This window comes from Balaenoptera physalus (assembly GCF_965194825.1).
Source record: "Balaenoptera physalus genome assembly, chromosome: 2".
NCBI classification, from domain to species: domain Eukaryota; kingdom Metazoa; phylum Chordata; class Mammalia; order Artiodactyla; family Balaenopteridae; genus Balaenoptera; species Balaenoptera physalus.
The window spans coordinates 26,560,246-26,574,909 of record NC_138883.1 but is presented as its reverse complement, the minus strand read 5'-3'; the positions used below and the strand labels follow the sequence as shown (position 1 = coordinate 26,574,909).

At 49.8% G+C, this 14,664-nt stretch overlaps 1 protein-coding gene and 1 long non-coding RNA gene across 9 annotated transcripts in view; one reads left to right on the top strand and one right to left on the bottom strand.

Annotated features, from left to right (window-relative positions):
* The window catches only part of ESRRB (estrogen related receptor beta), a 196,920-nt gene that overhangs the window by 84,443 nt on the left and 97,813 nt on the right, over window positions 1–14,664 (top strand). The window contains exon 1 of one of the 8 annotated variants that reach the window (XM_082451773.1): window positions 1,444–2,943. The exons of the other annotated variants lie outside the window; for them this stretch is intronic. Within the exon in view, the coding sequence (XP_082307899.1) occupies window positions 2,894–2,943 (50 nt within the window). The 5' untranslated portion in view covers window positions 1,444–2,893. Of the gene's footprint in view, window positions 1–1,443; window positions 2,944–14,664 lie in introns of those variants that run through there. 8 annotated transcript variants of the gene reach the window in all.
* LOC309655996 overlaps window positions 1–14,664 on the bottom strand; it is a 108,103-nt gene that overhangs the window by 43,409 nt on the left and 50,030 nt on the right. The window lies entirely within an intron of this gene.

The following is a 14,664-nucleotide window of genomic DNA, read 5'->3' as shown; positions in this document are numbered from 1 at the left end:
TGCAAGGGGACTGGACAGGCACCGCGGAGGAAGACGGTCAGAAGAGGACCAGATCTTAGGGACCTCATTCTCGCCCTGGAGGACAATCAGCTTGTGCCCAGGGGTGAGGCCCTCAGTTCCTGCATCCCTGTGCCTTGGATGCAGACAGTAGTTGTGTGGGCATTAGCCTAGCTTTTTTTTTAAATTAATTTTTATTAGAGTATAGCTGAGTTACAGTGTTGTGTTAGTTTCCGCTGTACAGCAAAGTGAATCAGTTATACATATACGTATATCCACTCTTTAGATTCTATTCCCGTATAGGTCATTACTGAGTAGAGTTGCCTGTGCTGTACGTATTCTTATTAATTGTCTACTTTATATAATATATAGTAGTGTGTGTGTGTTTTGAGCCAACACAGACTTCCTGTTTTCCCTCATTTGCCCCCAGTGGCTTTGCACCCACTGCTCTGGGCTGTGAAGTTGTCTTTCTTTTCATGCTCCATTGAGTGTGCTCTGTCTCCAGTTTAAAAAAAGGTGCACCCACCCAAAGCAAGGAGCCAACCGATCTCAGACAACCTGTCAGGCACTAAGCCCCTCCAGGGTAGGCAGCCTGTCCCCTCAGCAGGCTTTGCCCACTCCCACCCCCCAAACTGCTGTGGTCTAACATTTCATTCAACAAAGTCTTTATCAAGCAACTGCTGTGTGCTAGGCACCGGTAAGCACCGGGGATTCTCCAGTGAGCAAAAACAGACAAGGTCCCTGCCTTTATGGAGCTTACAATCTAGTGTGTGTGTGTCGGGGTAGGGCGTATTATTCACACCAATACACGTATAATTGCAAACTAATAAATTACCTGAAGCAAGGCAAATAGCAGAAGGTTCTGGCGTGATCTGGAAGGTGGGGCGTTCTAGGTGGCAGGGGTAGAGCCTGAGGGGGACACGGCATGGGCTGAGGAGAGGTGGGGAGACACACAGGAGCCTGTCATCTGGGGCTTGCCTTGTAGACCGCAGGGAAGGACTGGGGCCTTTTTCCTGATTGCAACAAATTGCAAAGGAGACTTTGGGTGTGCATTTTACAGTGCACTCCCTGGCTGCTGTGGCTTGGAGAGTGGATTTCCAGGGGCCAGAAAGGATGCAGAGAAACCAGTCACTGAGGTCTTGGCAAGAGATGGTGGTTGTGTCTCTGCACCTCTCTTTCCGTCTCCAATGTAACCAAGTACCTATGTGATTAAAACAATCCGGGCTGCCAGGGGTTCTGCTGACAGAGTCGACATCTTCATCCGTCTCTCTGTGAGATATCTGCCAGCGCCCCGAGCCTGGAGAATCCCATGCGTTCCTCCACTTCAGCACATAGGAAAAACCTCAGCTTTGTTTCCCAGCCTGCACAAGCTTCCATTTATCCAAGTCAAGTATCATCTGCTGTCTTGCTGCCCATTCCCCAGCCCCTCCTGAGTGGCCAGCCCCTCCTGGGGTTGCTCACAACCCTCCTGCTTTTATTCCTGAAGTGCTTGGACACTGCCTGAAGTTACACTCCATTTAGACATTATTTTGGTGATAAAATGAAGTTTTCCCCCCTACTGCTCATTGTCTTTTGTAGAATATAGGAGAATAAGGTGGTGGTCTCTCCTGAGGGCTTTTTCCCCCTCTTTAAATAATTCTATACCTATCCTCTCCCCACACTCATTTGAATCATCAAATTGATTATCCCTGTGGCTGGCACATCTCAAAAGATGACAAGCCCCAGAAGAAGGATTGGGGCTCGACTTAAAGCTGGCTTTGGTACAGTGGCAGCCCATAACATTCAGGTTCAAGGAGGGAGAAGCAGACGGGGATTGCAAGTGTGTTTGTAGCTGGGGATTCAGGTGTGTATGTTGAAGTGTCTACTTGTGCCTCGAAGTGGATGTGGCAGGTAAGTTGGTTGTTTTAACCACAACTGTGTTTTTCTAAGCAGACAGGAATTTATTTGCTCGTGTCTGTGTCCCGGGTACGTTTCTGAGAGTTGCCAGTGAGCATCATTTTATACATCTAGAGAGCGTCTTATAGAAGCGCGCCCTGCATCTCGCCATATGAGAGCCTTTCAGAACCCACTGGCCCAGGTGATGAGAGCTGGGAAGGGAATCAGTTTCTATCCTGTTCTCTCTTGCTGGGCCTCACCTGCTGGCCTGACCCTTTGCACTTCTGTGCACCAAACACCGGGTTTGAGGCTATGAATTTCTAAGGCGCTGGCCTCTTCTCCTTGATATGAGGGAGGAGAAATGTGACTCATTTTTAATTTGTAAAACAGACCCCTTCCAAAAGGCTGAGAGGTGAGTTTGCTAAACCTGCCAGTTAAAAGATAGGATGGGGGGTGAGAAGATATACAAGGGGCATATCTTTCAACCCCCCAAACCCACCAGCCAGTTGGACAATTTTTTTTTTTCTTTAATGGCGAGAGGACAGGCTTTGCGGCTCTACAGCACAATCCTGCTACTCCTCAGGAGGTGGGGACCTCGCGCGAGCGTCTGATTCCATTGAAGTCTCTCTGGCTCACCCCCCTCCCCCCACCCCAGCTCGAGTCTGTCACTTTAAGTCCAGCCCCTGAGAGATAGCCAATAGGAGCCAAACCATACATCAGTCTCCCAGCCTTAAAGCTACAGTAGGGTTAGTGGGCTCCAAGTCTCTGGTGCCCGAGCCTCCTCCACGGCTTCCCATCCCCTCTGCCCGCTCGGAGTGTGTGCATCAGTGGGAGCGCTGGGCTGGGCGCGCAAGGCTCTCTGCCTCCCTCTCGCCCCACCACGGTGCTTCCTCCCACTCTGCCTTCTCCCGCTCACCGTGTCCCTGCCCGGACTCGCACCTCGCCGGTGCCCTTCACTCGCTCTTCCGCGTGATTTCCCCGCCGCCTTTCTCTACCAACTGGGAATGCTAAAAGGGGACTGATGGACGTGTCAGAACTCTGCATCCCGGACCCCCTCGGCTACCACAACCAGTAGGTCCTCTGCTTCTCCGTCTGTGTCTGTCCTTCTGTCTGGCTGTCTCTGTCCTGGGTGTCGCAGTTCTTCTTCTAGGCATTCTTGAAGTGGCAGGGACCCCGGGGGCACTTGGGGGAGGTTGGAAGGGGAAAAACACCCACTTCCTGGGTTTCCTTCTGGGGATAAACCCGACTCTAACTTTTCCCTCACCCCCTTTTACAAACCCTCACTTTTAGGTAAGAGCGGAGCTTTCTCATTCACTCTTTCTCTCAGATCTTCCCCGCGGGGAGAAAATATTTGAGTTTCTGTGGGCTGGGGAGGCAAGCCTAGAACAGGTGCGTGATGTCGCAAGGATGCCCTGTCCCATCCTGGAAAGCCTCCCTGCGAGCCCTTTGACTTTAATGTTTATTTCCATACTGGGGACCAAAAACGATCCTGGCAAGGGGACGAAATCGAACGTGCAGCGCAGGTTTGGAAACTGTGGGCGGCCAGCGCCGTCTCGCCCCGCAGTCCCAGTGAGGCGCCCCGAGGGCGCGCACGCGGCGCGGTGGACTCAAGCCACCCCAGGGGTGCGGGCGGCGCGGCCCGGGCAGACTGCGCCCCGCACGCCCTGCGAGGGGAGCCCACATCCCGCTGGGAGTGGGGACAGTCGGCTCGGCGCAGCGGCGGAGGCAAAGTTGGTTCGCGGCTTTAGGAGAGGCTGCGCGCTGCGAAACAGACTGGCGTGATTTCCGTGCCCCGGGGCGGCTTAGCGCTCGCCTCCCTGGAACCCGGGGTGGTCTGAGCGGCGTGCGCTTGGGTGACGGCGGGGGCTGCAGGAAGCGACTCGCAGTAACCGCGGGACCCCGAGCTTGGGCAGCGTGCCGAGCGCGCAGAGTGAGGAAGCGGAGAACTGATTCCCTGAACGGTGGGAGGCTGCCCCGCGCGGCCAGCCTGGGCTCTCCGGGGTCCTGCCCCGGCCACCCGCGGTTTCCCTCCCAGGGCCCTCCGCGGTCGTCGTCCCACCTGCCCGGGTACCCACCCTGGTCTCCCCGCGGGCGCTACGCGTGCCGCCGCGCTCCGGGCTGGTGTCCCGGCGTCGGGGTGTGGGCGCGTGCAGAGTGGTCCGTCGGAAGGCTTCAAACAATAATACAATGAAAACTCTAGGTTCTCGCGGAACTGTTTAACTTCTTCCTCTTCTTCCTCCTCTTTTTTTTCTGAAGCAAACAGAACTACCAAAGTCGGTTCTCGTTCCGCCATCCTTTCATTTTTGTACCACCCCTTCCTCCCAAGAACCGCGACATCCCTAAAACAATACTCTGGATAACGTGGGGTCCCAGGAAGTGTGATTACGTCCCCCTCGCTGCACAGAATACCTCCACCCCAGGTGGATCACGCGTGAGAGAGGAGGCAACTTCACAGCAGCATCTCCTGGGGGTGACCGGACTGTCCAGCCTCCACGCTGACCTTTTTGCTTGTAGTTTTGGGATTTCCCTCGGCAGAGGGTCCTTTAGGTGCCGCCAGAATTTAGAGTGTCAGAAGAAGGCGATTGCGTTGGGAGATGAGGGGAATCTTTAATTATAATGGATTCAGATTTCCATCAGTTTGAAAAGTGGCTTTTCATTCTCTTTAAAGGTTACACTGATCCCAGCTTGCGTGGCTGGTGGGGGTGGAGTGGGGGGTGTTTTCACACCGTGGTACTCCTTCCGTAAGGCAGTGGGAGCCCGCAAAGGAACCTCCCGCGTGGGCGAAGCTGTGAACAATGTATGATGTTTGTGGGGCATTTCCTCACGTAAAACTACCAAGTACGACAAATATTGGATATTTAAATTATTTAGGTCACTCTCTCCAGAGGTGCCTTCTTTAGTTGAGCTTGAAATATCTATGTATTTGTCCCTGGCTCAAGTCACAGTCAATAAATATGAAATTTCCTATGGGGAAGTACATCTTTTGATTATGTTGACCAAGAAAGCAAGGAGAGATGGGGGATTTAGCAGCTGGGTAATTCATCGAGTTGACGGCAACCCTGGCTTGAGTTTGAGGAGAAATATGGGCAAAGAAGGAATGTCGGGGAAGCGGCAATGGGGAGAGAGGGAGCTGAGGTCCTGGGTGTCTGGGAAGGGTTTGAAGTGGAAATCAGTTATAAAGTAAGCCTGAGAGTGGTTTGGACTCCCTAGCCTTCTTGGTTTCTTTGCAAGGAATTAGCTTCTCATTCCATGGGGCAGAGGAAAAGCCAGAAACATGCCTGCTTTTTCTACGGAGGAGCTAAGCATCCCTGTGAGATACTGTTTCTCAGAGCCCAGGACCTGCTGGGCAGCAGCCGAAGCATTAGTGAGCCGGCCCCATATACAGGTGTGTGCCTCCTGGCGCGGGTTTACCTCTGCTGTAGTTACAGGGGTCCAAAATTTCCAAGGACGAGCTTGTGGATGTCAGCGGCTGGTTTGGGGGGAGGCATCTTTCTGACCTCAGCCCCGGTGCTTCACAAGCAGCTTTAGAGCCACTGGTAGCAAAGTAACAAGACAGAGGACTGCATTCTTTGGTTTGTTGGAAGGCCCGTAGAATGAATCCATCCATTACGGTGCCGATGTTTCTTGGGGAACGTATACAAGAGTGGGTTCGAGTGCTCTGTACACACGGTTTCTACCTATTTGGCTTAGCTGATATCCCTGGACTGGAAAAAACCCAAGGGTGCAGGGACCACAGTCCAGCAAGAAAGAACTCCCCATACTTCCTTCTCACCTGCTGATATACAGAGAGCATTTTTTTAGTGCTTTAGTGTTATTTTCACCTTCCAGGTGAGAAATTAACACACACACACACACACACACACACACACACACACAGATATAACCGGACCTTCATACCTTTCTCTCCTTCATTTTCATTTTCCTGTAGCCAATCCTGTAGGTGACTCCATTACCAGTTCTAATCAATATTTTATGTACATATATAATCAGCCAGAGTGGGAGTGAGTGTGCTGGCCTGTGTGGGCTTGTGTACAAATGCGTCGGGGACGGACCTGATGGAGACCCTCGGCATAAAATCCAGGGAGCAGGGGGCGCTGCGTCACCCAGCGTCCGATGACCACTTTGCTGATGTTAAAGAAACAGAGAACAAACTGTCCTGAAGGTAAAATATGTGGGTTCACACGTAGGAAAAATGCCACATGGTAATTCAGAATCAGTGACCCAGAGAAAAACAAAGGGGGAAATTAATTTTTAATGGTACATGTAAAAATAAATCAGAGTGAGGACATTAGTCTTGGTTTTCTGAGGGAGGGGCTCTAGGAAATAAACTTTTATGTGCCTGCCACACTTCTGGAGGTGTGGGCTGCAGTGGAAGAGGGTGGGCTCGTTCAGGCCTGAGGGTGATAAACTAGGAAGAAACAGTGGGTCAACGCAGAGGGCCCCAGTCCCTGGTAAGGCCCTTTCCAGCTCAGTGAGGTCTTGACATCAACTGGAAATTTCCTCTCGGAGCTTATTTCCCCAACTCCATTTTACAAACAGTCCTCGATTTTACCAATAATTGGGACATATAAAAATATGTTTCTTAAAAATATATATACGAAGAAACAAACTGACCCACCAAACAAGAACCTTTTCATTCTATTGATTTGGAGTAATCAATACCTATTCCATTTAGTCTGAGAGAGGAGGGACAGAGGGGACTTTCGGGGAAAGCTCTGTGAGGGAAGTGGCTGTGATAGAGATTTCATGTCACAACGCTGCCTTCTCAGAGGGCCCCCCCCGGCCCTAGCCCAGGGGGCCTTTGTGACTTTGTCCTGTGTGCTTGATACGTATTCCTGATAATGGAACATTTTGCCAAATGGCTTTTATTTAAGATGATCTATACTCATTGAAAGTTTGTCACCTTCCTCAGTGCTCTGCAAAATGCCTAGTTTCTTTTGAGCAGTTGGAACTGGGAAGCTCTGTACAAGTCTGGCAGCCCCAAAAAAGAGGGGTGGGTTGTGAGAGAGACATTGCGAGCGCGTTTGCCTGGCGGGTGGGCGATGGAGCTGGCAGGATTCAAAAGGAAATCAAGTTCAGTTCGGAAGACAGCCGAACAGTTAGATAAGAGGCGGGATGCTTTTTTCTGCAGTGCTGTTCCCTAGAACTTGTCTTCCCAGATGCTTTAAGTGGTTTCCTCAATATGATTAAGATTATTCGTGGTTCTAATTTAAGGGGAAGGAATAACAGATACTTAGACCGTAATCCACTCCTTCAAAGTAAAGTCCAGCCCACACCCTGAACACCCCAGGCTGGTGCCTTTCCACATCTACCAGCCATCATCTGGCTCTGTCCCTTTTCTCTCTGCAAGCAAGGCCCTCCTAGTCTCTTCCAGCTTGACCAGGAGGTCTGCCCGGAATTAGTCAGGACTCCTCACAGCTCTGCTGGGAGCTTCTGTCTTGGGATCGGGTGGCTTTTGGCTGAATGATCCCATGGGGGACCCCAGCATGGCTTGAGGGCTGAGCCTCTGATGTCCTCCGCAGTGGCCGTGGTTCCCAGAGGGTGCATGGGCCCAGGAGGGGGCTGCTAGTAGAGGGTCCACAGACCATGCCAGGAATCCTGGAAGGGCTCAACTTGGGGATGCTGGAACCAGACAAATCTGAGCCCACCTCTTGCCCTTGAGGCCATTTGCTGATTTCTAGGGATAAATCAAAGGTCTTTTTAGCGCTGTAAGTGCTGGTGACCCCTGACTGGGTTTCATCTCTGGTGAGCGTCCCCTTTCTCAGTCCCATCAGCCTCAGACCTCCGGGGAAGGGTCACATGCATGGTCATTCCTCGGAGGAGGGGCCCATAGGCTTCTGCTGGCTCCAGTGTCCCGCGTGGCTGGGGTGGCCTGCGGCAGGATCACATCCCGGCTGGTATGGCCAGGTCCCTGCGCAGGGAGGTTGCGGTGTTTATAATTGCAAATGTAATTAGCAGACCAGCTCTGGGGGCACTGGGATGCTCAACTTCTCTGCACATCACAGTGACCCCTGTGCTGGCTGGCCGGCAGATTAACCCTCCCCGGGCCAGCCTGCACCCCCCCCCACCACCCCGCCTCTGGTGAGGCCGCTGACCTTTCACTGATAATGGCAGGGTTGTCCCGGGGGAGGGATGGCAGGGCCAGACCCCTTCCTCGGAGAGGTTGTCAGGGCAATGCCTGGGAGAGGTCAGTCGTTGAGGGCGTAGTTTTTCCCTAGGCCACTGGGCATGTAACCCTTACCACTAGTGACAGTGTGACCCTGCGTGGCAGGCTGCCCTGGGGCATTTCCTCGTGCACTTCCTGGGCCACGCTGGAAGGAGGTCACCGGAAGACTTTGGGTGCGTGCTGGTCTGTGGCTCTGGGCGCCTTGTTGGGGAAAGCAGGGCTCTGGAGGGGGCATCCTGTGACTTCGGAGGACTGCTCCGCTCAGCGGGCAGAGAGGAGTGAATGCCTGCTGGTTCCCAGGTTCTGCGGGGCTGCCCCCACTCCAGATGTGGCAGGGGGAGGCACGCCAGAGGACAGCGTGGGCTCAATTTGTCCCTGGGAGCAGAGACCCCCAAGCAAGCGTCCAACAAAAAACACTGACAAACCAGACAAGTGGGAAACTTGGAGCCGCCTGGTCCCCAGCCCCAGCCCCTCCTGTGAGTGTACTGGTCTCTGCCCACCTAGAGGGCCTTTCTGTACCTATCAGGATTAGAACAGAAAGGATTTTTAATAGCACCTTTAGTTATAAGCATTGGCTCAAGGGAGTGTCAAGCCCTTTCTTGTTGCCGTCAACACCCTTGATACAGAGGATATCTCTGAACCCCGAAGCATCAAGAGCCGCATCTGTTCCTAGGAGAGTGTGTGTGTGTGTACGGGCGTGAGGGCGTGCTATGGTGGGGCTCCCCTTTCAGATGGGCGTCACAGGGGCGACGGGCTCTGCTATTTAAACACAGCCCCGGCCACCCTGCCGGGGTGCTTTTACCCCTTGCCTAGACTGAGGTCAGGCTGTGGCCACATTCCCGTGAGGGGCTGCTGAGCCTTGAGGTTTTTCCGTGGTGTGAGAGGGAGCACGGAGAGACCCAAGGGCTGGCTGTCCCTGCGGCCAGAGGAGTTCAGTCTTTCCTTAGAGGCTTTCTTGAGTTTTCTGGGCCTGGGTAGGGCTGGCAGACCCCAGAGAGGGTGAACAGGCCGTACCGCCCTTCTCCAGCGGAACAGATGGCCACGCTCAAAGGAGCCTTGGGAGTTCTGCCCCAGGTCCCCGACTAACCCTTCTCTCCCTGGATATGGCCATTGACAGTCTATCGCTAAAAAGGTCAAATGTGTTCTTAAATCAAGGAAAATCAGAGTGGTTTTAATCTGCCCATGGGACGTTCAGTATGGAATTGGACAAGATGGGGGAAAAATCTATTGGCAAATTGTCTTAAATTCAGAGTTGTGTGTGCTTGGGTTAAAATAAGCCCCAAGCAAAAGTTTTCCTGGGGGTTACAGACATAATTTTTTTCATCTTCATTTTGCCATGCTTTTTAACCTATACACATTGTAGTCCCAAAGAAGTTTTTTCCCCCTTCTTTTCCTCTCTCTCTCTCCCTTCCCCCCTCTCTCTCCCTCTCTCTCTCTTTAAATTTCTGTCCTCTGTTCCTTAGGACTTTAAAATATTCTATTCAATATTGTCATTCGGTGTCCCCGGGATTGAGCCTTTTCTGGGAATGGTTTTCTGGATAATGTTATTTTGTTTCTCAATGTCATTTCATCCAGAGGTCAAAAGGCAGTTAAACAAACTCCAACAAGGTTTTGTTTTTATCTTCTTGTTTCAAATGTGATCAATTTTCATTTAAAACTGTATCAGAATCCTCTCCTGCCAATTACAGCAGCAGTCAGCCTCACATGCCTGACCATCCGTGTTTACTGAAACACTACATTAAAATTGCACAGATGTGAAGTGCCCAATTAGAGTCAAGCTTTTCTATCTAGGAAGCCATGAGTTTCAGAACCCCAAATGCTAAGTGTTATTTTAACTTGGCTCTTTATTTTTTTTAATTGCTTGAATTAACTTGAATTCATAAATTTGGTTTTTTTTCTTCTTATTGTTATAAAATTCTTAAAGTATTATATTTACTTAGATTTACGCTTTCGGTATTTTCACCTGGGTTGTAAGTTCAAACAGACACCCGGCAAAAGGTTTTTGAGCATCGCTGGTCTTTTCGTGTGTTCTTGGTTTCCGGAGGGCAAAGAACAAGGAAATACAGTCGTAAGGAAATGCTCTGGGGGAGGGTGGAGAATGCGAAGGGTGATGTTTCAGATGAAATTCTCTCATGTCTTACAATTTAACATTTTCCTTTGTCTTCACTTATTTTTTCCCCTCTATTTTCATCCCAACTTGCTCTAGTTTGCCTTTGTCCTTTCATCCCTCTTTGGTTTTATATGTTTTGGAGGAAGGAGTGTAGGGTGTGTGCGTCTGTGTGTGTGTCTACCTGAGCGTGTGTGCATGTGTGTGTGTCTGAGTGTGAGGGTGTGTTGGAGCCATTCTGAGCTGCTGAGCGCGATTAGTCGAGAGAAGTCCCAAAGCAGACTGGCTACTATGGGCCACTCGTTCCGATTCAGCCATCAAGGCCTTGACCCACTGTCAATGGCCTGCTCGCATTTGGTGGGGACACCAAAGAGGGTAAAAACCTCACGTTCCAGGTTGGCTGTCTGTTACCTGAGGAGGTGCGGGTGAGAGGGTGTCAGGACGCACCAAACTTTATTTGAAGCCAATTTTTCCGTCTCTCTGCTCTCTTATCTCACTTCCTAGCACTTTGAGCTCTAGTTTGGGATCCTGGTGTTGCTGAGTGAATGAGCTAGTGTATGCTTTTGTTTTTGCCTTCCTAATCGATCGGCAGAAAACATTCCCTTTTGACGGTGAGACATCTCTTCAGCACGCATGCAGAGTGCAGTATTTATCCTTTTCCTTTTAGCCTCACTCTTTGTCATTTGTCCCTTGGGTGTGTTGACATTGTCTACCTAAGCAGTCAGGCTAACAAGCTTTGGCAGAAAGAACACCGCTTTTCACAGAAATAATAGCAAGAATGTGATGGTTGTAATAATTATAACAGTAATAACAGCTTTCAGCTTTTTCTTCCCCAAAAGCGCAAAGCAATTCTCATAACCAGTTTCCTCATAGTAACTGGATGAGGGTTGCTGTGTCTTGCCTCTGAACATAAATGTTTTTCTGCAAACATAACTTGCACAGACTTTAGGTTTGCATGTCTAAATTCATCCAAGAGCAAAAGATGCCTGGTGTCTGAAATTTGAACAGACTGGTGAAGTCTGTTCACCAGTCTAGCCACACAGTCCCACTCAGAAATGCTAGGTGTGTTGCCTTTGAACTGGGAAGGGAGAAATTTTTCTTGTAAAGGACACTGTGTCGGGTCTGTCCCTCCTGTCACAAGCACCTGAGGTCCATGCCAGGCTCTGCCTCTCCACGCCCCCAACGTTCCTTGGTTCCTCTGGCTGCAATCTCAGGAGAAGTTTGCAGACCAAAGGCACACAGAGGACAAGGGGGGTTATGACTTGGCACATGTGAATAGCTGGGAAAAGAGCTGGGTGAAGAGAGAGGCAAAGTCACCTCACCACCCTTGATCACCTTCTTGGCCATTCAGCGTCTCCCAGGGCTGCTGTCCCTGTTCCTGGGTACCTCAACCTGTTCTCTGGAGGCAAAAATTAGAGGGAGGGCACCAGGGAGCCGCCCCCTCTGGATCCCTGAGACCCCTCTTGTGACTTTTCATGCCGATACCCAGGCCTGGACCTGCTCAACTGCAAACTGCTCATCTCTGCATTACTTTTGAAATTGGTGCTGCCTTTGTTATTTCCTCTCTCACCACCACCCCCCTTTTTTTGTATGTGTGACTTGGAAATAGGAGACAGCCTAATATACCAGCCTAATATACCAGCCTAACATAACAGGAGCCACCTAACATACTAAGGTCCCACGACTGTATTTTTTTTCTACTTCAATATTCTTACTCATGTTCTTGCTCAATTTTCCCCCCCAAAATACCCAACAACCTAAATTTTTGGGTTATTAATTGATTATTATCTGATTTAACAAACAAAACATCCTACCCCACGAGGAATCCCAGCAAGGATCTGGCTGTGTTGCTGAGGCTGAGATCTGCTTTTTTCCCCCTCAATTGGTGAGAAACGTTATAGCTTCAATTCCCTTGTTGGACCCGGAGTAAAAAATTAATTCATGAATAATAAAAACCAATCAGTCTTGTTGAGTTAAGAAGGATTAGGAGAAAGGGTGTTTTTTCTTACAGAGAACATTTGGAATCTGCGTGTCATTGTCACTGAGTGTTCGGGGTGGCTTGAGCGTGCCTTTATTCACAGCAAATGAGCTGTTTATTATCCCGAAGTGTAACACGTCTTCCTCAGTTGTAAGGCCAACTTACTGAAGATTGTTACGGGTTTCCCACCCAGTTCTCTCCCACGATCCCATACCTCAAGTCAGTGATCATTCATTGAAATTAAGACAGTTTCCTGTGTAAGTGGCACATAACCAAAGAGCAACAGACCCGGCATTGCATTATGAATAAGCCAGTTTGTTGATGGACTGGAGTCTGACTCTCGATTTCCCTCCCCTTTCTTTCCCTGGGAAGTAATTGACTAGAAATTTACATGCCTTTGCAAGAAGTAGAGAAATTAGACTTGTAGATACTCTTTTTAGTTTCCAGAATACTATCTTCCTTCCAGGGTTATTGTGAAGATTAAACAGAGGTAATTCACAAGTGTCAGCACATAGTGGGTGTACATTAAATGTTTGATGTTCTTGTTAATTTTTTGATATTATCTTATTGGAAGTTACTTTTCATTCCTTTGATATAACCTCACAATGAAAGTCCTTCCTCCTCAGCGGTGAGATTGGGGTGCTTGAACTGATTACTTTGTTTAATGCGATCAATGTGGCTTGGGTTTCCATATGTAACACAAGGGGATTACAGAGGGAATTACGATTTGGGGCCGAGGTGATGAATAGGAAATTTCCTCTGAATGAATCCCTATATCCTTGGACCATGGGTAGAGTTGCCCAATAAAATACAGGACACTCAGTTACATTTGGATTTTAGAGAAGCAACAAATAATTTTTTAGTATAAGTATGTCCCATGTGATATTTGCTAAATCTGACAACCCTACCTTGGGTGTTTTTCTTAAATTGGTCTGATTAAAAAACACATTTCCCTTATCTTTTCTACTTTTGACAAAGCCCCAAAGAACGATTATGTGTAGTTTCTTCAAATTGTTTTTTAAATGACTATCTTTAACTTTTTGCCAATATTAACTTGTTAGGTTGGCCATGTCCTTAGAAGTTAGTGCGTACAAGTGATTTCTGTCATCCAGATATATTGATAGAGTTGCAATCAGGTAAACAGATCTGCCGAATGAGGTCTCCTAGCGTAGCACCCAGAGCTACTGAATTTTGCCTTAGGGAGAAACAGGGTAAGCAGAGTCTTTTCGGGAACCTGCCTCTGCATGATGTTTCCCTGACAAGCAGGTTGAGGGGCTGGATTGTTAGAACCTGACACCCCAGCAACTGGAAGCTACCCTTGCTGCACCTTGCAGGCCAAAGCAGCGGCCTCTCCCTGCCTTCCCACACAAGGACAAGAGGCTGACCCTTTGGAGGCATCCCCTAGGGGGCTGTGAGGGAAACGGCCCAAATCATTGTTAGGTGGTGGAGTAGGAAGGACAAGGGGCTGAACCAGATACAGTCAGTTGGGGGCATGGATGAACTGGGGCACACCAGCGAGGGACCAGTGAATCCCAGCTTCTCTTCACTCACCTCCCAGAGCAGCATAGTTGCTCAGACCGGTAAACACAACCCATTGTTTTAAGCGTGGTACCCTCGCAGCCCAGAATATGGGAAATGGAAGAGCTCTAGAGCCCCCTGCAGGCCATCAGTGGCACTGCACCTCGTGGGCGACTCCCACTAACAGAGCCTTCTGAGGGTGGGAAGGAATGTGGAGGATCCCAGCAGGTGAGCCTGGGGCAACGCAGGATCCTGGAGGAGTGGGTTAGGGTTAGGATCCCGGCTTCAGAAAGTAGCTCTGGTTTTGGAATCGCCTTTCGGAGCCATGCTCCATGCTTTTTAGCACTGCAGTTGCCTCCTAGTGTGGTATGCCAATGCCCTCCCCCCACGCACACATACACACGCAGGACTCTCTGCCTCCGTGGCTTGCCCTGACCTCCCGACAGGCTGAGCAGTGCTCAGGCCTCACTCAGCTTGAGGAAAGCCCTCCAGGCGTGCAGAGCACCGCAGCCAGTGCTATTTTCAGAGCCCAATTGACACTTGTGTCCAGACTGTCTTCTCCAAGACGCCTAACTCCCTGGGGATCATTTTAGGGTTTGCTGGAAGAAAAATTTTGGGGACGACAAGAGAGCTGAAAATAAACTGCAGGGTCAGAGGTGGACAATTGTAATACTAAGAAGAATAACAGTCGTTAACATTTATCGAGCACTTACTGGGTGCCGGGCTTTGTCCTAAGAACGTTTCATGTATTAACTCACTGCTTTCTCACAATAACCCTATTGGGGTTAATAAGAAAATAGGAACTAGGTCCAATTACTATCCCCATTTCACAGGTAAGGAAACTAAGGCACAGAGATGCTAGGTCACTTGCCCAAGGTCACACAGCTGACAAAGCTGGGATTTGCTCAGGAGCAATCTGGCTGTGTGCCTGCACTCCAGCCAGTGCTGTATGTGTTGTATGTCACTCACTGAGTCTAGAATTCTAGCTTTCTAACTCCAGCTTTTACACCACCCCTTCTTAGC